General features: G+C 50.0%; 1 protein-coding gene across 1 annotated transcript; it reads left to right on the top strand.

Annotated features, from left to right (window-relative positions):
* The first annotated feature begins 20,709 nt into the window (after positions 1–20,709).
* LOC141155346 (uncharacterized) lies at positions 20,710–21,669 on the top strand. Its single transcript, XM_073642226.1, has one exon. It carries the CDS (start codon positions 20,710–20,712, stop codon positions 21,667–21,669), a length of 960 nt encoding a protein of 319 aa, XP_073498327.1.
* The last annotated feature ends 510 nt before the right edge of the window (positions 21,670–22,179 follow it).

The raw sequence follows: 22,179 nt of genomic DNA, 5'->3' as shown, positions 1-22,179 counted from the left end.
TTATACTCCAGAGCTGCACTCACTATTCTGCTGGTGCAGTCACTGTGTACATACATTACATTACTGATCCTGATTTACATCCTGTATTATACCCCAGAGCTGCACTCACTATTCTGCTGGTGCAGTCACTGTGTACATACATTACATTACTGATCCTGTACTGATCCTGAGTTACCTCCTGTATTATACTCCAGAGCTGCACTCACTATTCTGCTGGTGCAGTCACTGTATACATACATTACATTACTGATCCTGTACTGATCCTGAGTTACCTCCTGTATTATACTCCAGAGCTGCACTCACTATTCTGCTGGTGCAGTCACTGTGTACATACATTACATTACTGATCCTGTACTGATCCTGAGTTACCTCCTGTATTATACTCCAGAGCTGCACTCACTATTCTGCTGGTGCAGTCACTATGTACATACATTACATTACTGATCCTGAGTTACATCCTGTATTATACCCCAGAGCTGCACTCACTATTCTGCTGGTGCAGTCACTGTGTACATACATTACATAACTGATCCTGAGTTACATCCTGTATTATACTCCAGAGCTGCACTCACTATTCTGCTGGTGCAGTCACTGTGTGCATACATTACATTACTGATCCTGAGTTACATCCTGTATTATACTCCAGAGCTGCACTCACTATTATGCTGGTGCAGTCACTGTGTACATACATTACATTACTGATCCGGAGTTACATTCTGTATTATACTCCAGAGCTGCACTCACTATTCTGTTGGTGCAGTCACTGTGTACATACATTACATTACTGATCCTGTACTGATCCTGAGTTACCTCCTGTATTATACTCCAGAGCTGCACTCATTATTCTGCTGGTGCAGTCACTGTGTACATACATTACATTACTGATCCTATACTGATCCTGAGTTACCTCCTGTATTATACTCCAGAGCTGCACTCACTATTCTGCTGGTGCAGTCACTGTGTACATACATTACATTACTGATCCTGTACTGATCCTGAGTTACATTCTGTATTATACTCCAGAGCTGCACTCACTATTCTGCTGGTGGAGTCACTGTGTACATACATTACATTACTGATCCTGAGTTACCTCCTGTATTATACTCCAGAGCTGCACTCACTATTCTGCTGGTGCAGTCACTGTGTACATACATTACATTACTGATCCTGAGTTACATCCTGTATTATACTCCAGAGCTGCACTCACTATTCTGCTGGTGCAGTCACTGTGTACATACACTTTTTATAGTATGATGGAGACCAGGTCACAAGGCAAAAGTCAGCAGTAAGTGGCTCAGGAAACGAAACTTAGACATTTTGGGTCCACGGCTGGAAACTCCCCAGATCTCTTCCCAGTGAGAACCTGCGGTCAATCCTCAAACAGTAACAAAACTCAGAAATTGTGATAACTCCGAGCCCTGATGAGATAAGAACGGGCGGCCATCAGTCAGGATCTGCCCAGAAGCCGATATCCAGCTGCCGGGGGAAGGGCAGAAGTCTGGAGAATAAGGGGCAGAAGTCTGGAGAATAAGGGGCAGAAGTCTGGAGAATAAGGGGCAGAAGTCTGGAGAATAAGGGGCAGAAGTCTGGAGAAGAAGGAGCAGAAGTCTGGAGAAGAAGGAGCAGAAGTCTGGAGAATAAGGGGCAGAAGTCTGGAGAATAAGCGGCAGAAGTCTGGAGAAGAAGGAGCAGAAGTCTGGAGAATAAGGGGCAGAAGTCTGGAGAAGAAGGGGCAGAAGTCTGGAGAAGAAGGGGCAGAAGTCTGGAGAAGAAGGGGCAGAAGTCTGGAGAAGAAGGGGCCGAAGTCTGGAGAATAAGGGGCAGAAGTCTGGAGAAGAAGGGGCAGAAGTCTGGAGAAGAAGGGGCAGAAGTCTGGAGAAGAAGGGGCAGAAGTCTGGAGAAGAAGGGGCAGAAGTCTGGAGAATAAGGGGCAGAAGTCTGAAGAATAAAGGGTTGAAGTCTGGAGAATAAGGGGCAGAAGTCTGGAGAATAAGGGGCAGAAGTCTGAAGAATAAGGGGCAGAAGTCTGAAGAATAAGGGGCAGAAGTCTGGAGAAGAAGGGGCAGAAGTCTGGAGAAGAAGGGGCAGAAGCCTGGAGAATAAGGGGCAGAAGTCTGGAGAATAAGGGGCAGAAGTCTGGAGAATAAGGGGCAGAAGTCTGGAGAATAAGGGGCAGAAGTCTGCAGAATAAGGGGCAGAAGTCTGCAGAATAAGGGATTGAAGTCTGGAGAATAAGGGGCAGAAGTCTGGAGAATAAGGGGCAGAAGTCTGAAGAATAAGGGGCAGAAGTCTGAAGAATAAGGGGTTGAAGTCTGGAGAATAAGGGGCAGAAGTCTGGAGAATAAGGGGTTGAAGTCTGGAGAATAAGGGGCAGAAGTCTGGAGAAGAAGGGGCAGAAGTCTGGAGAAGAAGGGGCAGAAGTCTGGAGAATAAGGGGCAGAAGTCTGGAGAATAAGGGGTTGAAGTCTGGAGAATAAGGGGCAGAAGTCTGGAGAATAAGGGGCAGAAGTCTGGAGAATAAGGGGCAGAAGTCTGGAGAATAAGGGGCAGAAGTCTGGAGAAGAAGGGGCAGAAGTCTGGAGAAGAAGGGGCAGAAGTCTGGAGAATAAGGGGCAGAAGTCTGAAGAATAAAGGGTTGAAGTCTGGAGAATAAGGGGCAGAAGTCTGGAGAATAAGGGGCAGAAGTCTGAAGAATAAGGGGCAGAAGTCTGAAGAATAAGGGGCAGAAGTCTGAAGAATAAGGGGCAGAAGTCTGGAGAAGAAGGGGCAGAAGTCTGGAGAAGAAGGGGCAGAAGTCTGGAGAAGAAGGGGCAGAAGTCTGGAGAATAAGGGGTTGAAGTCTGGAGAATAAGGGGCAGAAGTCTGGAGAATAAGGGGCAGAAGTCTGGAGAATAAGGGGTTGAAGTCTGGAGAAGAAGGGGCAGAAGTCTGGAGAATAAGGGGCAGAAGTCTAGAGAATAAGGGGCAGAAGTGTGGAGAATAAGGGGCAGAAGTCTAGAGAATAAGGGGCAGAAGTCTGGAGAATAAGGGGCAGAAGTCTGGAGAATAAGGGGCAGAAGTCTGGAGAATAAGGGGCAGAAGTCTGGAGAATAAGGGGTTGAAGTCTGGAGAATAAGGGGCAGAAGTCTGGAGAATAAGGGGCAGAAGTCTGGAGAATAAGGGGCAGAAGTCTGGAGAATAAGGGGCAGAAGTCTGGAGAATAAGGGGTTGAAGTCTGGAGAATAAGGGGCAGAAGTCTGGAGAATAAGGGGCAGAAGTCTAGAGAATAAGGGGCAGAAGTGTGGAGAATAAGGGGCAGAAGTCTAGAGAATAAGGGGCAGAAGTCTGGAGAATAAGGGGTTGAAGTCTGGAGAATAAGGGGCAGAAGTGTGGAGAATAAGGGGCAGAAGTCTGGAGAATAAGGGGCAGAAGTCTGGAGAATAAGGGGCAGAAGTCTGAAGAATAAGGGGCAGAAGTCTAGAGAATAAGGGGCAGAAGTCTGGAGAATAAGGGGCAGAAGTCTAGAGAATAAGGGGCAGAAGTGTGGAGAATAAGGGGCAGAAGTCTAGAGAATAAGGGGCAGAAGTCTGGAGAATAAGGGGTTGAAGTCTGGAGAATAAGGGGCAGAAGTGTGGAGAATAAGGGGCAGAAGTCTGGAGAATAAGGGGCAGAAGTCTGGAGAATAAGGGGCAGAAGTCTGGAGAATAAGGGGCAGAAGTCTAGAGAATAAGGGGCAGAAGTCTAGAGAATAAGGGGCAGTGCTGCCGGGAATATTGAGGCTTCATAGACTCTTCATGGATTTGTCAATAAAAGTGTAAAAACTAACGGAATGTTTATAATTGTTCGTCAGTAACCTTAGAAACAGCGACTAAAGGAGCGAAAACACTGAAGAGGCAAAACGTGAAAACCAAAATGTGTGTCAGACTCAAAACTTTTGACCACACCTGTATACTCCTTTAGCAGAGTCTGGTGCTTTCCCAAAAATATGCGGTAGAATACCAAGTGTGATCATCTCAAGTATATCTGGAGCTCATTATTGGTGTCTTTGGCTAATTTTAGGGTTTGATCATCTAGACTTCTGTCCAAGGTCCCTATTTTATAGGGTGTCCTAAAAACTTGACCCTCAAGAGCAAAACAAGATTGAAACAAGCAAATCTAAAAGTGCAACAACATTTTTTTTTCTATTGAATTATTCTCCAGACATTGCACAATGATGATTTGCTCTGGAAATATTTACTTCCTTTAATTTTGCCTCCTTCTCTTCCAAACATTCTGCTGCGGTGCTGATTCAATGCCAAGTTCATGCTCCTTCGGCAACTGCCTTCAACTGCTGCTGATTCAATGCCAAGTTCATGCTCCTTCGGCAACTGCTTTCAACTGCTGCTGAGCACCGTCTTGGGCACCGATGAGGTACAGAGACAGCAGGGTGAATGCTGAAGGCGTCCATCACTGCTATCTTGGTACTTCTGTGAAGCTCCGCCATAAGCTGAGCTTCATAGAAGACTGAAATTTTCACTATATACTGCAATACAGCAGTAATATTAAATATTAAGAAATAAAAAAAGTAAACATTTTTGGTATCAACGTACCTGTAAAACACCAGTCTATAAAAAAAGATAAAAAGCCTTAACAAGAGGAAAAATCTAGACCGCAGAATTACATTTTTTAAGTCACTACTTCATGCTAAAAAAATGTAATAAAAATTTTTCAAAATGTTGTGTATAACACAAACCAGTATCAATAAAATCAGCTCATTCCGAAAAAAACCCTGCTCCACCAGCTCCACCCAGATGGAAAACTCATAATGTTACGAGTTTTGTGAAAATGGTGATACAAACATTTCTTTTATTTTTTCTATAGTAGAGGTGGTCGCACTCGCTCACTACCTCTTCAGTCACTGTCTATAGTAGAGGTGGTCGCACTCGCTCACTACCTCTTCAGTCACTGTCTATAGTAGAGGTGGTCGCACTCGCTCACTACCTCTTCAGTCACTGTCTATAGTAGAGGTGGTCGCACTCGCTCACTACCTCTTCAGTCACTGTCTATAGTAGAGGTGGTCGCACTCGCTCACTACCGCTCCAGTCACCGTCTATAGAAGTGGTGGTCACACTTGCTCACTACCTCTCCAGTCACCGTCTATAGAAGAGGTGGTCGCACTCGCTCACTACCTCTCCTGTCACCGTCTATAGAAGAGGTGGTCACACTCGCTCACTACCTCTCCAGTCACCGTCTATAGTAGAGGTGGTCGCACTCGCGCACTACCTCTCCAGTCACTGTCTATAGTAGAGGTGGTGGCTCTCGCTCACTACCTCTCCAGTCACAGTCTATAGTAGAGGTGGTGGCTCTCGCTCACTACCTCGCCAGTCACTGTCTATAGTAGAGGTGGTCGCACTCGCTCACTACCTCTCCAGTCACTGTCTATAGTATAGGTGGTCGCACACGCTCACTACCTCTCCAGTCACTGTCTATAGTAGAGGTGGTCGCACTCGCTCACTACCTCTCCAGTCACTGTCTATAGTAGAGGTGGTTGCACTCGCTCACGACCTCTCCAGTCACTGTCTATAGAAGAGGTGGTCGCACTCGCTCACTACCTCTCCAGTCACCGTCTATAGAAGAGGTGGTCGCACTCGCTCACTACCGCTCCAGTCACTGTCTATAGTAGAGGTGGTTGCACTCGCTCACTACCTCTCCAGTCACTGTCTATAGTAGAGGTGGTCGCACTCGCTCACTACCTCTCCAGTCACTGTCTATAGTAGAGGTGGTCTCACTCGCTCACTACCTCTCCAGTCACTGTCTATAGTAGAGGTGGTCGCACTTGCTCACTACCTCTCCAGTCACTGTCTATAGTAGAGGTGGTCGCACACGCTCACTACCGCTCCCGTCACTGTCTATAGAAGAGGTGGTCACACTCGCTCACTACCTCTCCAGTCACCGTCTATAGAAGAGGTGGTCACACTCGCACTACCTCTCCAGTCACCGTCTATAGAAGAGGTGGTCACACTCGCTCACTACCTCTCCAGTCACCGTCTATAGAAGAGGTGGCCACACTCGCTCACTACCTCTCCAGTCACCGTCTATAGAAGAGGTGGTCGCACTCGCTCACTACCTCTCCAGTCACTGTCTATAGTAGAGGTGGTCGCACTCGCTCACTACCTCTCCAGTCACTGTCTATAGTAGAGGAGGTCGCACTCGCTCACTACCTCTCCAGTCAACGTCTATAGTAGAGGTGGTCGCACTCGCTCACTACCTCTCCAGTCACCGTCTATAGAAGAGGTGGTCGCACTCGCTCACTACCTCTCCAGTCACCGTCTATAGAAGAGGTGGTCACACTTGCTCACTACCTCTCCAGTCACCGTCTATAGAAGAGGTGGTCACACTCGCTCACTACCTCTCCAGTCACCGTCTATAGTAGAGGTGGTCGCACTCGCGCACTACCTCTCCAGTCACTGTCTATAGTAGAGGTGGTCGCACTCGCTCACTACCTCTCCAGTCACTGTCTATAGTAGAGGTGGTCACACTTGCTCACTACCTCTCCAGTCACCGTCTATAGAAGAGGTGGTCACACTCGCTCACTACCTCTCCAGTCACCGTCTATAGTAGAGGTGGTCGCACTCGCGCACTACCTCTCCAGTCACTGTCTATAGTAGAGGTGGTCGCACTCGCGCACTACCTCTCCAGTCACTGTCTATAGTAGAGGTGGTCGCACTCGCTCACTACCTCTCCAGTCACTGTCTATACTAGAGGTGGTGGTTCTCGCTCACTACCTCGCCAGTCACTGTCTATAGTAGAGGTGGTCGCACTCGCTCACTACCTCTCCAGTCACTGTCTATAGTAGAGGTGGTCGCACTCGCTCACTACCTCTCCAGTCACTGTCTATAGTTGAGGTGGTCTCACTCGCTCACTACCTCTCCAGTCACTGTCTATAGTAGAGGTGGTCGCACTCGCTCACTACCTCTCCAGTCACTGTCTATAGTAGAGGTGGTCGCACTCGCTCACTACCTCTCCAGTCACTGTCTATAGTAGAAGTGGTCGCACACGCTCACTACCGCTCCAGTCACTGTCTATAGTAGAGGTGGTCGCACTCGCTCACTACCTCTCCAATCACTGTCTATAGTAGAGGTGGTCGCACTCGCTCACTACCTCTCCAGTCACTGTCTATAGTAGAGGTGGTCGCACTGGCGCACTACCTCTCCAGTCATTGTCTATAGTAGAGGTGGTTGCACTCGCTCACTACCTCTCCAGTCACTGTCTATAGTAGAGGTGGTCGCACTCGCTCACTACCTCTCCAGTCACTGTATATAGTAGAGGTGGTCGCACTCGCTCACTACCTCTCCCATCACTGTCTATAGTAGAGGTGGTCGCACACGCTCACTACCGCTCTAGTCACTGTCTATAGTAGAGGTGGTCGCACTCACTCACTACCGCTCCAGTCACTGTCTATAGTAGAGGTGGTCGCACTCGCTCACTACCTCTCCAGTCACTGTCTATAGTAGAGGTGGTCGCAGTCGCTCACTACCTCTCCAGTCACTGTCTATATTAGAGGTGGTCACACTCGCTCACTACCTCTCCAGTCACTGTCTATAGTAGAGGTGGTCGCACTCGCTCACTACCTCTTCAGTCACTGTCTATAGTAGAGGTGGTCGCACTCGCTCACTACCTCTCCAGTCACTGTCTATAGTAGAGGTGGTCGCACACGCTCACTACCGCTCCAGTCACTGTCTATAGAAGTAGTGGTCGCATTCGCTCACTACAGCTCCATTGACTGTCTATAGTAGAGGTGGTCGCACTCAATCACTCCTGCTTCAGTCTATGTCTATAATAGAGGTGGTCGCACACGCTCACTACCGCTCCATTCACTGTCTATAGGAGAGGTGGTCGCACTCGCTCACTACCGCTCCAGCCACTGTCTATAGTAGAGGTGGTCGCACTCGCTCACTACCACTCCAGTCACTGTCTATAGTAGAGGCAGTCGCGTTCATTCACTCCTGCTCCTGTCACTGTCTGTAGTAAAGGTGGTCGCACTCGCTCACTACCGTTCCATTCACCGTCTATAGGAGAGGTGGTCGCACTCGCTCACTACCGCTCCATTCATTGTCTATAGCAGAGGTGGTCGCACATGCTCTCAACCACTCCAGTCACTGTCTATAGTAGAGGTGGTCGCACACGCTCACTACCGCTCCATTCACTGTCTATAGGAGAGGTGATCGCACTCGCTCACTACCGCTCCAGCCACTGTCTGTAGTAGAGGTGGTCGCATTCATTCACCCCTGCTCCAGTCTATGTCTATAGTAGAGGTGGTCGCATTTGCTCACTACCGCTCCATTCACTGTCTATAGTAGAGGTGGTCGCACTCATTCACTCCTGCTCCAGTCTATGTCTATAGTAGTGGCGGTCGAACATGCTCACTACCGCTCCATTCATTGTCTATAGAAGTGGTGGTCGCACTCGCTCACTACCACTCCAGTCACTGTCTATAGTAGTGGTGGTCGGAGATGCTCACTACAGCTCCATTCATTGTCTATAGTAGTGGCGTTCGCACATGCTCACTGCCACTCCAGTCACTGTCTATAGAAGTGGTGGTCGCACTCGCTCACTACCGCTCCAGTCACTGTCTATAGTAGAGGTGGTTGCACTCGCTCACTACAGCTCCATTCACTGTCTATAGTAGAGGTGGTCGCACTCATTCTCTCCTGCTCCAGTCACTGTCTGTAGTAGAGGTGGTCGCACTCGCTCACTACCGCTCCAGTCACTGTCTGTAGTAGAGGTGGTCGCACTTACTCACTACCGATCCATTCACTGTCTGTAGTAGAGGTGGTCGCACTCATTCACTCCTGCTCCAGTCACTGTCTGTAGTAGAGGTGGTCGCACTCGCTCACTACCGCTCCAGTCACTCTCTATAGTAGTGGTGGTCGCACACGCTCACTACCGCTCCAGTCACTGTCTATAGGAGTGGTGGTCGCACAAGCTCACCACCTCTCCAGTCACTGTCTATAGTAGAGGTGGTCGCACACGCTCACTACCGCTCCAGTCACTGTCTATAGGAGTGGCTGTCACACACGCTCACTACCGCTCCAGTCACTGTGTATAGTAGTGGTGCTCGCACTCGCTTACTACCGCTCCAGTCACTGTCTATAGTAGAGGTGGTCGCACACGCTCACTACCGCTCCAGTTACTGTCTATAGTAGAGGTGGTCGCACACGCTCACTACCGCTCCAGTCACTGTCTATAGTAGAGGTGGTCGCACACGCTCACTACCGCTCCAGTCACTGTCTATAGGAGTGGCTGTCACACACGCTCACTACCGCTCCAGTCACTGTGTATAGTAGTGGTGCTCGCACTCGCTTACTACCGCTCCAGTCACTGTCTATAGGAGTGGTGGTCACACTCGCTCACTACCGCTCCAGTCACTGTCTATAGTAGAGGTGGTCACACTCGCTTACTACCGCTCCAGTCACTGTCTATATTAGAGGTGGTCGCACACGGTCACGACTGCTCCAGTCACTGTCTATAGTAGACATGGTCGCACACGCTCACTACCGCTCCAGTCACTGTCTATAGTAGTGGTGGTCGCACTCGCTCACTACCGCTCCAGTCACTGTCTATAGGAGTGGCTGTCACACACGCTCACTACCGCTCCAGTCAGTGTGTATAGTAGTGGTGCTCGCACTCGCTTACTACCGCTCCAGTCACTGTCTATAGTAGAGGTGGTCACACTCGCTTACTACCGCTCCAGTTACTGTCTATAGTAGAGGTGGTCGCACATGCTCACTACCGCTCCAGTCACTGTCTGTAGTAGAGGTGGTCGCACACGCTCACTACCGCTCCAGTCACTGTCTATAGGAGTGGTGGTCGCACTCGCTCACTACCGCTCCAGTCACTGTCTATAGTAGAGGTGGTCACACTCGCTTACTACCGCTCCAGTCACTGTCTATAGGAGTGGTGGTCGCACTCGCTCACTACCGCTCCAGTCACTGTCTATAGTAGAGGTGGTCACACTCGCTTACTACCGCTCCAGTCACTCTCTATAGTAGTGGTGGTCGCACCCGCTCACTACCGCTCCAGTCACTCTCTATAGTAGTGGTGGTCGCACACGCTCACTACCGCTCCAGTCACTGTCTATAGGAGTGGTGGTCGCACATGCTCACCAGCTCTCCAGACACTGTCTATAGTAGAGGTGGTCGCACACGCTCACTACCGCTCCAGTCACTGTCTATAGGAGTGGCTGTCACACACGCTCACTACCGCTCCAGTCACTGTGTATAGTATTGGTGCTCGCACTCGCTTACTACCGCTCCAGTCACTGTCTATAGTAGTGGTGGTCGCACACGCTCACTACCGCTCCAGTCACTGTCTATAGTAGAGGTGGTCGCACACGTTCACTACCGCTCCAGTCACTGTCTATAGGAGTTGTGGTCACACTCGCTCACTACCGCTCCAGTCACTGTCTATAGTAGAGGTGGTCACACTCGCTTACTACCGCTCCAGTCACTGTCTATATTAGAGGTGGTCGCACACGGTCACTACCGCTCCAGTCACTGTCTATAGTAGACATGGTCGCACACGCTCACTACCGCTCCAGTCACTGTCTATAGTAGTGGTGGTCGCACTCGCTCACTACCGCTCCAGTCACTGTCTATAGTAGAGGTGGTCGCACACGCTCACTACCGCTCCAGTTACTGTCTATAGTAGACGTGGTCGCACTCGCTCACTACCGCTCCAGTCACTGTGTATAGTAGTGGTGCTCGCACTCGCTTACTACCGCTCCAGTCACTGTCTATAGTAGAGGTGGTCGAACACGCTCACTACCGCTCCAGTCACTGTCTATAGTAGAGGTGGTCGCACACGCTCACTACCGCTCCAGTCACTGTCTATAGTAGAGGTGGTCGCACACGCTCACTACCGCTTCATTCACTGTCTATAGGAGTGGTGGTCGCACTCGCTCACTACCGCTCCAGTCACTGTCTATAGTAGAGGTGGTCGCACACGCTCACTACCTCTCCAGTCACTGGCTATAGTAGACGTGGTCGCACACGCTCACTAACGCTCCAGTCACTGTCCATAGTAGAGGTGGTAGCACTCGCTCATTACTACTCCAGTCACTGTCTATAGTAGTGGTGGTCGCACTCGCTCACTACCGCTCCAGTCACTGTCTATAGTAGAGGTGGTCGCACATGCTCACTACCGCTACAGTCACTGTCTATAGTAGAGGTGGTCGCACTCGCTCACTACCGCTCCAGTCACTGTCTATAGTAGAGGTGGTCGCACTCGCTCACTACCGCTCCAGTCACTGTCTATAGTAGAGGTGGTTGCACTCGCTCACTACCGCTCCATTCACTGTCTATAGTAGAGGTGGTCGCACTCATCCTCTCCTGCTCCAGTCACTGTCTGTAGTAGAGGTGGTCGCACTCGCTCACTACCGCTCCAGTCACTGTCTGTAGTAGAGGTGGTCGCACTCACTCACTACCGATCCATTCACTGTCTATAGTAGAGGTGGTCGCACTCATTCACTCCTGCTCCAGTCACTGTCTGTAGTAGTGGTGGTCGCACTCGCTCACTACCGCTCCAGTCACTCTCTATAGTAGTGGCGGTCGCACACGCTCACTACCGCTCCAGTCACTGTCTATAGGAGTGGTGGTCTCACACGCTCACCGCCTCTCCAGTCACTGTCTATAGTAGAGGTGGTCGCACACACGCTCACTACCGCTCCAGTCACTGTATATAGGAGTGGCTGTCACACACTCTCACTACCGCTCCAGTCACTGTGTATAGTAGTGGTGCTCGCACTCGCTTACTACCGCTCCAGTCACTGTCTATAGTAGAGGTGGTCACACTCGCTTACTACCGCTCCAGTTACTGTCTATAGTAGAGGTGGTCGCACATGCTCACTACCGCTCCAGTCACTGTGTATAGTAGTGGTGCTCGCACTCGCTTACTACCGCTCCAGTCACTGTCTATAGTAGAGGTGGTCACACTCGCTTACTACCGCTCCAGTTACTGTCTATAGTAGAGGTGGTCGCACATGCTCACTACCGCTCCAGTCACTGTCTGTAGTAGAGGTGGTCGCACTCGCTCACTACCGCTCCAGTCACTGTCTGTAGTAGAGGTGGTCGCACTCACTCACTACCGATCCATTCACTGTCTATAGTAGAGGTGGTCGCACTCATTCACTCCTGCTCCAGTCACTGTCTGTAGTAGTGGTGGTCGCACTCGCTCACTACCGCTCCAGTCACTCTCTATAGTAGTGGCGGTCGCACACGCTCACTACCGCTCCAGTCACTGTCTATAGGAGTGGTGGTCTCACACGCTCACCGCCTCTCCAGTCACTGTCTATAGTAGAGGTGGTCGCACACACGCTCACTACCGCTCCAGTCACTGTATATAGGAGTGGCTGTCACACACTCTCACTACCGCTCCAGTCACTGTGTATAGTAGTGGTGCTCGCACTCGCTTACTACCGCTCCAGTCACTGTCTATAGTAGAGGTGGTCACACTCGCTTACTACCGCTCCAGTTACTGTCTATAGTAGAGGTGGTCGCACATGCTCACTACCGCTCCAGTCACTGTCTGTAGTAGAGGTGGTCGCACACGCTCACAACCGCTCCAGTCACTGTCAATAGGAGTGGTGGTCGCACTCGCTCACTACCGCTCCAGTCACTGTCTATAGTAGAGGTGGTCACACTCGCTTACTACCGCTCCAGTCACTGTCTATAGTAGAGGTGGTCGCACACGGTCACTACCGCTCCAGTCACTGTCTATAGTAGAGGTGGTCGCACATGCTCACTACCGCTCCAGTCACTGTCTATAGTAGACGTGGTCGCACTCGCTCACTACCGCTCCAGTCACTGTGTATAGTAGTGGTGCTCGCACTCGCTTACTACCGCTCCAGTCACTGTCTATAGTAGAGGTGGTCGCACACGCTCACTACCGCTCCAGTCACTGTCTATAGTAGAGGTGGTCGCACACGCTCACTACCGCTTCATTCACTATCTATAGGAGTGGTGGTCGCACTCGCTCACTACCGCTCCAGTCACTGTCTATAGTAGAGGTGGTCGCACACGCTCACTACCTCTCCAGTCACTGTCTATAGTAGACGTGGTCGCACACGCTCACTAACGCTCCAGTCACTGTCCATAGTAGAGGTGGTAGCACTCGCTCATTACCACTCCAGTCACTGTCTATAGTAGTGGTGGTCGCACTCGCTCACTAGCGCTCCAGTCACTGTCTATAGTAGAGGTGGTCGCACATGCTCACTACCGCTCCAGTCACTGTCTATAGTAGAGGTGGTCGCACTCGCTCACTACCACTCCAGTCACTGTCTATAGTAGAGGTGGTCGCACTCGCTTACTACCGCTCCAGTCACTGTCTATAGTAGAGGTGGTTGCACTCGCTCACTACCGCTCCATTCACTGTCTATAGTAGAGGTGGTCGCACTCATCCTCTCCTGCTCCAGTCACTGTCTGTAGTAGAGGTGGTCGCACTCGCTCACTACCGCTCCAGTCACTGTCTGTAGTAGAGGTGGTCGCACTCACTCACTACCGATCCATTCACTGTCTATAGTAGAGGTGGTCGCACTCATTCACTCCTGCTCCAGTCACTGTCTGTAGTAGTGGTGGTCACACTCGCTCACTACCGCTCCAGTCACTCTCTATAGTAGTGGCGGTCGCACACGCTCACTACCGCTCCAGTCACTGTCTATAGGAGTGGTGGTCTCACACGCTCACCACCTCTCCAGTCACTGTCTATAGTAGAGGTGGTCGCACACACGCTCACTACCGCTCCAGTCACTGTCTATAGGAGTGGCTGTCACACACGCTCACTACCGCTCCAGTCACTGTGTATAGTAGTGGTGCTCGCACTCGCTTACTACCGCTCCAGTCACTGTCTATAGTAGAGGTGGTCACACTCGCTTACTACCGCTCCAGTTACAGTCTATAGTAGAGGTGGTCGCACATGCTCACTACCGCTCCAGTCACTGTCTGTAGTAGAGGTGGTCGCACACGCTCACTACCGCTCCAGTCACTGTCTATAGGAGTGGTGGTCGCACTCGCTCACTACCGCTCCAGTCACTGTCTATAGTAGAGGTGGTCACACTCGCTTACTACCGCTCCAGTCACTGTCTATAGGAGTGGTGGTCGCACTCGCTCACTACCGCTCCAGTCACTGTCTATAGTAGATTTGGTCACACTCGCTTACTACCGCTCCAGTCACTCTCTATAGTAGTGGTGGTCGCACCCGCTCACTACCGCTCCAGTCACTCTCTATAGTAGTGGTGGTCGCACACGCTCACTACCGCTCCAGTCACTGTCTATAGGAGTGGTGGTCGCACATGCTCACCAGCTCTCCAGACACTGTCTATAGTAGAGGAGGTCGCACACGCTCACTACCGCTCCAGTCACTGTCTATAGGAGTGGCTGTCACACACGCTCACTACCGCTCCAGTCACTGTGTATAGTAGTGGTGCTCGCACTCGCTTACTACCGCTCCAGTCACTGTCTATAGTAGAGGTGGTCGCACACGCTCACTACCGCTCCAGTCACTGTCTATAGTAGAGGTGGTCGCACACGTTCACTACCGCTCCAGTCACTGTCTATAGGAGTTGTGGTCACACTCGCTCACTACCGCTCCAGTCACTGTCTATAGTAGAGGTGGTCACACTCGCTTACTACCGCTCCAGTCACTGTCTATAGGAGTGGTGGTCGCACTCGCTCACTACCGCTCCAGTCACTGTCTATAGTAGAGGTGGTCACACTCGCTTACTACCGCTCCAGTCACTCTCTATAGTAGTGGTGGTCGCACCCGCTCACTACCGCTCCAGTCACTCTCTATAGTAGTGGTGGTCGCACACGCTCACTACCGCTCCAGTCACTGTCTATAGGAGTGGTGGTCGCACATGCTCACCAGCTCTCCAGACACTGTCTATAGTAGAGGAGGTCGCACATGCTCACTACCGCTCCAGTCACTGTCTATAGGAGTGGCTGTCACACACGCTCACTACCGCTCCAGTCACTGTGTATAGTAGTGGTGCTCGCACTCGCTTACTACCGCTCCAGTCACTGTCTATAGTAGAGGTGGTCGCACACGCTCACTACCGCTCCAGTCACTGTCTATAGTAGAGGTGGTCGCACACGTTCACTACCGCTCCAGTCACTGTCTATAGGAGTTGTGGTCACACTCGCTCACTACCGCTCCAGTCACTGTCTATAGTAGAGGTGGTCACACTCGCTTACTACCGCTCCAGTCACTGTCTATATTAGAGGTGGTCGCACACGGTCACTACCGCTCCAGTCACTGTCTATAGTAGACATGGTCGCACACGCTCACTACCGCTCCAGTCACTGTCTATAGTAGTGGTGGTCGCACTCGCTCACTACCGCTCCAGTCACTGTCTATAGTAGAGGTGGTCGCACACGCTCACTACCGCTCCAGTTACTGTCTATAGTAGACGTGGTCGCACTCGCTCACTACCGCTCCAGTCACTGTGTAAAGTAGTGGTGCTCGCACTCGCTTACTACCGCTCCAGTCATTGTCTATAGTAGAGGTGGTCGCACACGCTCACTACCGCTCCAGTCACTGTCTATAGTTGAGGTGGTCGCACACGCTCACTACCGCTCCAGTCACTGTCTATAGTAGAGGTGGTCGCACACGCTCACTACCGCTTCATTCACTGTCTATAGGAGTGGTGGTCGCACTCTCTCACTACCGCTCCAGTCACTGTCTATCGTAGAGGTGGTCGCACACGCTCACTACCTCTCCAGTCACTGTCTATAGTAGACGTGGTCGCACACGCTCACTAACGCTCCAGTCACTGTCCATAGTAGAGGTGGTAGCACTCGCTCATTACCACTCCAGTCACTGTCTATAGTAGTGGTGGTCGCACTCGCTCACTACCGCTCCAGTCACTGTCTATAGTAGAGGTGGTCGCACATGCTCACTACCGCTACAGTCACTGTCTATAGTAGAGGTGGTCGCACTCGCTCACTACCGCTCCAGTCACTGTCTATAGTAGAGGTGGTCGCACTCGCTCACTACCGCTCCAGTCACTGTCTATAGTAGAGGTGGTTGCACTCGCTCACTACCGCTCCATTCACTGTCTATAGTAGAGGTGGTCGCACTCATCCTCTCCTGCTCCAGTCACTGTCTGTAGTAGAGGTGGTCGCACTCGCTCACTACCGCTCCAGTCACTGTCTGTAGTAGAGGTGGTCGCACTCACTCACTACCGATCCATTCACTGTCTATAGTAGAGGTGGTCGCACTCATTCACTCCTGCTCCAGTCACTGTCTGTAGTAGTGGTGGTCGCACTCGCTCACTACCGCTCCAGTCACTGTCTATAGGAGTGGCTGTCACACACGCTCACTACCGCTCCAGTCACTGTGTATAGTAGTGGTGCTCGCACTCGCTTACTACCGCTCCAGTCACTGTCTATAGTAGAGGTGGTCACACTCGCTTACTACCGCTCCAGTTACTGTCTATAGTAGAGGTGGTCGCACATGCTCACTACCGCTCCAGTCACTGTCTGTAGTAGAGGTGGTCGCACACGCTCACAACCGCTCCAGTCACTGTCTATAGGAGTGGTGGTCGAACTCGCTCACTACCGCTCCAGTCACTGTCTATAGTAGAGGTGGTCACACTCGCTTACTACCGCTCCAGTCACTGTCTATAGTAGAGGTGGTCGCACACGCTCACTACCTCTCCAGTCACTGTCTATAGTAGAGGTGGTCGCACACGCTCACTACCGCTCCAGTCACTGTCTATAGTAGACGTGGTCGCACTCGCTCACTACCACTCCAGTCACTGTGTATAGTAGTGGTGCTCGCACTCGCTTACTACCGCTCCAGTCACTGTCTATAGTAGAGGTGGTCGCACACGCTCACTATCGCTCCAGTCACTGTCTATAGTAGAGGTGGTCGCACACGCTCACTACCGCTCCAGTCACTGTCTATAGTAGAGGTGGTCGCACACGCTCACTACCTCTCCAGTCACTGTCTATAGGAGTGGTGGTCGCACTCGCTCACTACCGCTCCAGTCACTGTCTATAGTAGAGGTGGTCGCACACGCTCACTACCTCTCCAGTCACTGTCTATAGTAGAGGTGGTCGCACATGCTCACTACCGCTACAGTCACTGTCTATAGTAGAGGTGGTCGCACTCGCTCACTACCGCTCCAGTCACTGTCTATAGTAGAGGTGGTCGCACTCGCTCACTACCGCTCCAGTCACTGTCTATAGAAGAGGTGGTTGCACTCGCTCACTACCGCTCCATTCACTGTCTATAGTAGAGGTGGTCGCACTCATCCTCTCCTGCTCCAGTCACTGTCTGTAGTAGAGGTGGTCGCACTCGCTCACTACCGCTCCAGTCACTGTCTGTAGTAGAGGTGGTCGCACTCACTCACTACCGATCCATTCACTGTCTATAGTAGAGGTGGTCGCACTCATTCACTCCTGCTCCAGTCACTGTCTGTAGTAGTGGTGGTCGCACTCGCTCACTACCGCTCCAGTCACTCTCTATAGTAGTGGCGGTCGCACACGCTCACTACCGCTCCAGTCACTGTCTATAGGAGTGGTGGTCTCACACGCTCACCACCTCTCCAGTCACTGTCTATAGTAGAGGTGGTCGCACACACGCTCACTACCGCTCCAGTCACTGTCTATAGGAGTGGCTGTCACACACGCTCACTACCGCTCCAGTCACTGTGTATAGTAGTGGTGCTCGCACTCGCTTACTACCGCTCCAGTCACTGTCTATAGTAGAGGTGGTCACACTCGCTTACTACCGCTCCAGTTACTGTCTATAGTAGAGGTGGTCGCACATGCTCACTACCGCTCCAGTCACTGTCTGTAGTAGAGGTGGTCGCACACGCTCACTACCGCTCCAGTCACTGTCTATAGGAGTGGTGGTCGCACTCGCTCACTACCGCTCCAGTCACTGTCTATAGTAGAGGTGGTCACACTCGCTTACTACCGCTCCAGTCACTGTCTATAGTAGAGGTGGTCGCACACGGTCACTACCGCTCCAGTCACTGTCTATAGTAAACGTGGTCGCACACGCTGACTACCGCTCCAGTCACTGTCTATAGTAGTTGTGGTCGCACTCGCTCACTACCTCTCCAGTCACTGTCTATAGTAGAGGTGGTCGCACACGCTCACTACCGCTCCAGTCACTGTCTATAGTAGACGTGGTCGCACTCGCTCACTACCACTCCAGTCACTGTGTATAGTAGTGGTGCTCGCACTCGCTTACTACCGCTCCAGTCACTGTCTATAGTAGAGGTGGTCGCACACGCTCACTATCGCTCCAGTCACTGTCTATAGTAGAGGTGGTAGCACTCTCTCATTACCACTCCAGTCACTGTCTATAGTAGTGGTGGTCGCACTCGCTCACTACCGCTCCAGTCACTGTCTATAGGAGTGGTGGTCGCACTCGCTCACTACCGCTCCAGTAACTGTCTATAGTAGAGGTGGTCGCACTCGCTCACTACCGCTCCAGTCACTGTCTATAGCAGAGGTGGTCGCACTCGCTCACTACCGCTCCAGTCACTGTCTATAGCAGAGGTGGTCGCACTCGCTCACTACCGCTCCAGTCACTGTCTATAGCAGAGGTGGTCGCACTCGCTCACTACCGCTCCAGTCACTGTCTATAGAAGTGGTGGTCGCACTCGCTTACTACCGCTCCAGTCACTGTCTATAGAAGTTGTGGTCGCACTCGCTTACTACCGCTCCAGTCACTGTCTATAGCAGAGGTGGTCGCACTCGCTCACTACCGCTCCAGTCACTGTCTATAGAAGTGGTGGTCGCACTCGCTTACTACCGCTCCAGTCACAGAGATGAGTTTGGGTTTCCCCTTCCTGGGATTGTTGGTGGTCTCACCAACCAGACCCTCAATGATCACACATTCCTCATCTATCCTGTGAATCGGTCATACGTACCATTTATACGATAAGCTCTTTGAACAGACACTATCAGTAGCCCCTTCCTTATCCTGACTTTCCATGGCACTACTTACTATATGGGGACAGAATAGCAGTTTTATTTTGGCATTGACTGGCGCTTTTTAAAAGGAACATATGGCAGAGTAGCAGTGATGACAGCAATGCCATAGTATAGCTAAGGCAATGTTCACATCTACACCCGAGCTTCTGCAGCAAATACTTTCACACAGTGCTATACTAGGTGGTATATATGGCGGTATGTGGGTATAAACATTTTATTCAAAGGGTATAATAGTACCGCCTTGTCCAGCTCCTCCCATGTAATACTGAACGTGCCAGTTCACCAGTCGTATTTGGCAGCGCCCATCTCCTTCCACCTTGCGTTTTCCTCCTGCTCGTGGGCACATAACCTTCTTATATTGCTTCATCCCACAGATTATTACATTATTATAATAGGTACAATTTTAATACTGGTGAATCCTGTTTTAGGGCCGTCATCCCCAAGTTACCTGAATACCTGACTATGAGAATCCGCCTCCACCAGACTCTATAGCGCGTTCTAGTCCGGACATTCTATGGACTTTTTCTGCCATCTAGTGGTCATATGATGGAAGTGACAATGAAATAGTCCAGAAAATCAGAATTCCTTAAATTACCAGAAATTGTTTCCTTTTTTTTGTCTGCACACAGCGCCACGCTTCATGTCCAGTCTGTATCTGGTACTGCTGCTCAGTACCAGTCACTTGACTCCAATGCAGAATCTGCACCAGGGCTCCTTTGCCATTTATTATGTTAGTGTTTTCTTATGTAGCAGAGGGGTCTTTAGAAAATCTGACCACTTTGCACTACTGTGACGGCTACCCCCGCACACCTATAGCTGTCCATTGGGTGCCAAGGTGCCACATACCTATCAGCACCCAACTTTCCCAAACTTCTGAATGGAACTAACTCTGCTATGCTTCTGTACACTACTAGATTTTGCATTTTTGGGCCTTTTATGGCTTATTAGTAACCCCTAGTAAACTTTGTTCGTCTATCATAGTCCCTAATGGAGGGATTTTAGGAATTGTGCTTATTAGAATCCTTGGAGCTATTCTAAAGTCATAGTGGCATTATTACAGTCAGTGCAAGGGGGACAGGAAGTGTTGACATAGGGACATTGTTGCAGACCTTTTTCCACAAGACAACCATAGCTTTAAATTCTGATACAGGAATAAGAAAGCTATCCTTTTGCATTGACTATTCCAAGGACAAGAATAGTTGTCATGGGGACACTGGGATAGCATAGTCTTTCCACACTGGAGGCCTCTATCTGCAAAAATCGTAAAAACTTAACAAAATCAATGTTTTTGTGCAAGTTATAGCTTCTAGTGCATGGGGTCAGGAAGTGTTGTCATAGGAACCTGTACAAAAACTTTTCTTACAGGAGAACTAAAAAAAATTAAATTCTAATAATGAAATGAGAGGACTAAACGACGTGAAGTTATGAATGGTGAAAATCACAGCTCTAGGTGCTGGGGCACAGGAAGTGTTATCATGGGGACACAAACTTTTTTTGAAATGTTTTTGATTCTAATACCGGAAAACATTCATTGGGACATCAAATGGATATCAAAAACATCACTCACGTGGGCATAGAATATGGATGGGTTTGTGGGGGGCTGAAAAAAAGCCAAGGACCACTGAGCAAAAACATGTAAGGACATGGGTCTATAGTTCAAAGGACACAAAATCCATTAATTAGGAGTTATTTTTTAGGTAGCATGGAGACCCTTTCCTACTAGCCCCCTGCGTTGGTAGCCCCCATGCATGAGCAGTTAGATATATCAGAAGGTGACATATCAGAAGGTGACAAAACAGAAGGCGACAAATCAGAAGGCGACCAATCAGAAGGTGACAAATCAGAAGGCGACAAATCAGAAGGTGACAAATCAGAAGGCGACCAATCAGAAGGTGACAAATCAGAAGGCGACAAATCAGAAGGCGACAAATCAGAAGGTGACAAATCAGAAGGCGACAAATCAGAAGGCGACAAATCAGAAGGCGACAAATCAGAAGGTGACAAATCAGAAGGCGACAAATCAGAAGGTAACAAATCAGAAGGTGACAAATCAGAAGGCGACAAATCAGAAGGTGACCAATCAGAAGGTGACAAAGCAGAAGGCGACAAATCAGAAGGTAACAAATCAGAAGGTGACAAATCAGAAGGCGACAAATCAGATAGTGACCAATCAGAAGGTGACCAATCAGAAGGTGACAAATCAGGAGGTGACAAATCAGAAGGTGACAAATCAGAAGGTGACCAATCAGAAGGTAACAAATCAGAAGGTGACAAATCAGAAGGTGACCAATCAGAAGGTGACCAATCAGGAGGTGACAAATCAGAAGGTGACCAATCAGAAGGTGACAAATCAGAAGGTGACAAATCAGAAGGCGACAAATCAGAAGGCGACAAATCAGAAGGCGACAAATCAGAAAGCGACAAATCAGAAGGTGACAAATCAGAAGGCGACAAATCAGAAGGTGACCAATCAGAAGGTGACCAATCAGAAGGTGACAAATCAGAAGGTGACAAATCAGAAGGTGACCAATCAGAAGGTGACCAATCAGAAGGTGACCAATCAGGAGGTGACAAATCAGAAGGTGACAAATCAGGAGGTGACAAATCAGAAGGTGACAAATCAGGAGGTGACAAATCAGAAGGCGACAAATCAGAAGGTGACAAATCAGAAGGTGACATAGATAGTTTTCCACCAGGGTTCTGAATAAGGGGTCCTAAATGGTGATAGGGTTGATATAGCAGGAGGGACCACAAAATCGTTTCCGCTCGTCCTCCTCTGGACGCACACAACGTGGTGACCTCACTGTGGATTTACAATGTATCACATCGGAGAAATGTTACGTTATATCAAGATCCAAGTGGCTGCAGTGAAGCTTCCCAGCACCGGGTGTCAGTGTCGGCTCAGGATTCAGGGTCCGTTTCCACAATTACCAGCGACATAAAAGAGTTTCTGATGAATAATTCATCTCATCTCTCCTTCTTCTACTGGAAGAAATTGATTGAAGGTCCTAAACCATGAGCAAGAATGGAAAATGATGCATATTGAAATAATACCCAAATAACGAGTATGACATCACAATGAAGTTACTGGGATATCGGGTCCATTCTTGACCATAGGGCCAAAAAGTTAGGCAAAGTCACCTCCATTTACAGGACTGTTCTCTGAACCTATGGTGATCCTCATGTGAATCCAGGGTAAGAATATTCTTCTAGC

Source organism: Phyllobates terribilis, unplaced genomic scaffold (assembly GCF_046119375.1).
Source record: "Phyllobates terribilis strain yellow unplaced genomic scaffold, ASM4611937v1 Scaffold_7__3_contigs__length_470593459, whole genome shotgun sequence".
NCBI lineage: Eukaryota > Metazoa > Chordata > Amphibia > Anura > Dendrobatidae > Phyllobates > Phyllobates terribilis.
The sequence above is the reverse complement of the archived record's forward strand: the minus strand, read 5'-3'. Positions and strand labels throughout refer to the sequence as shown.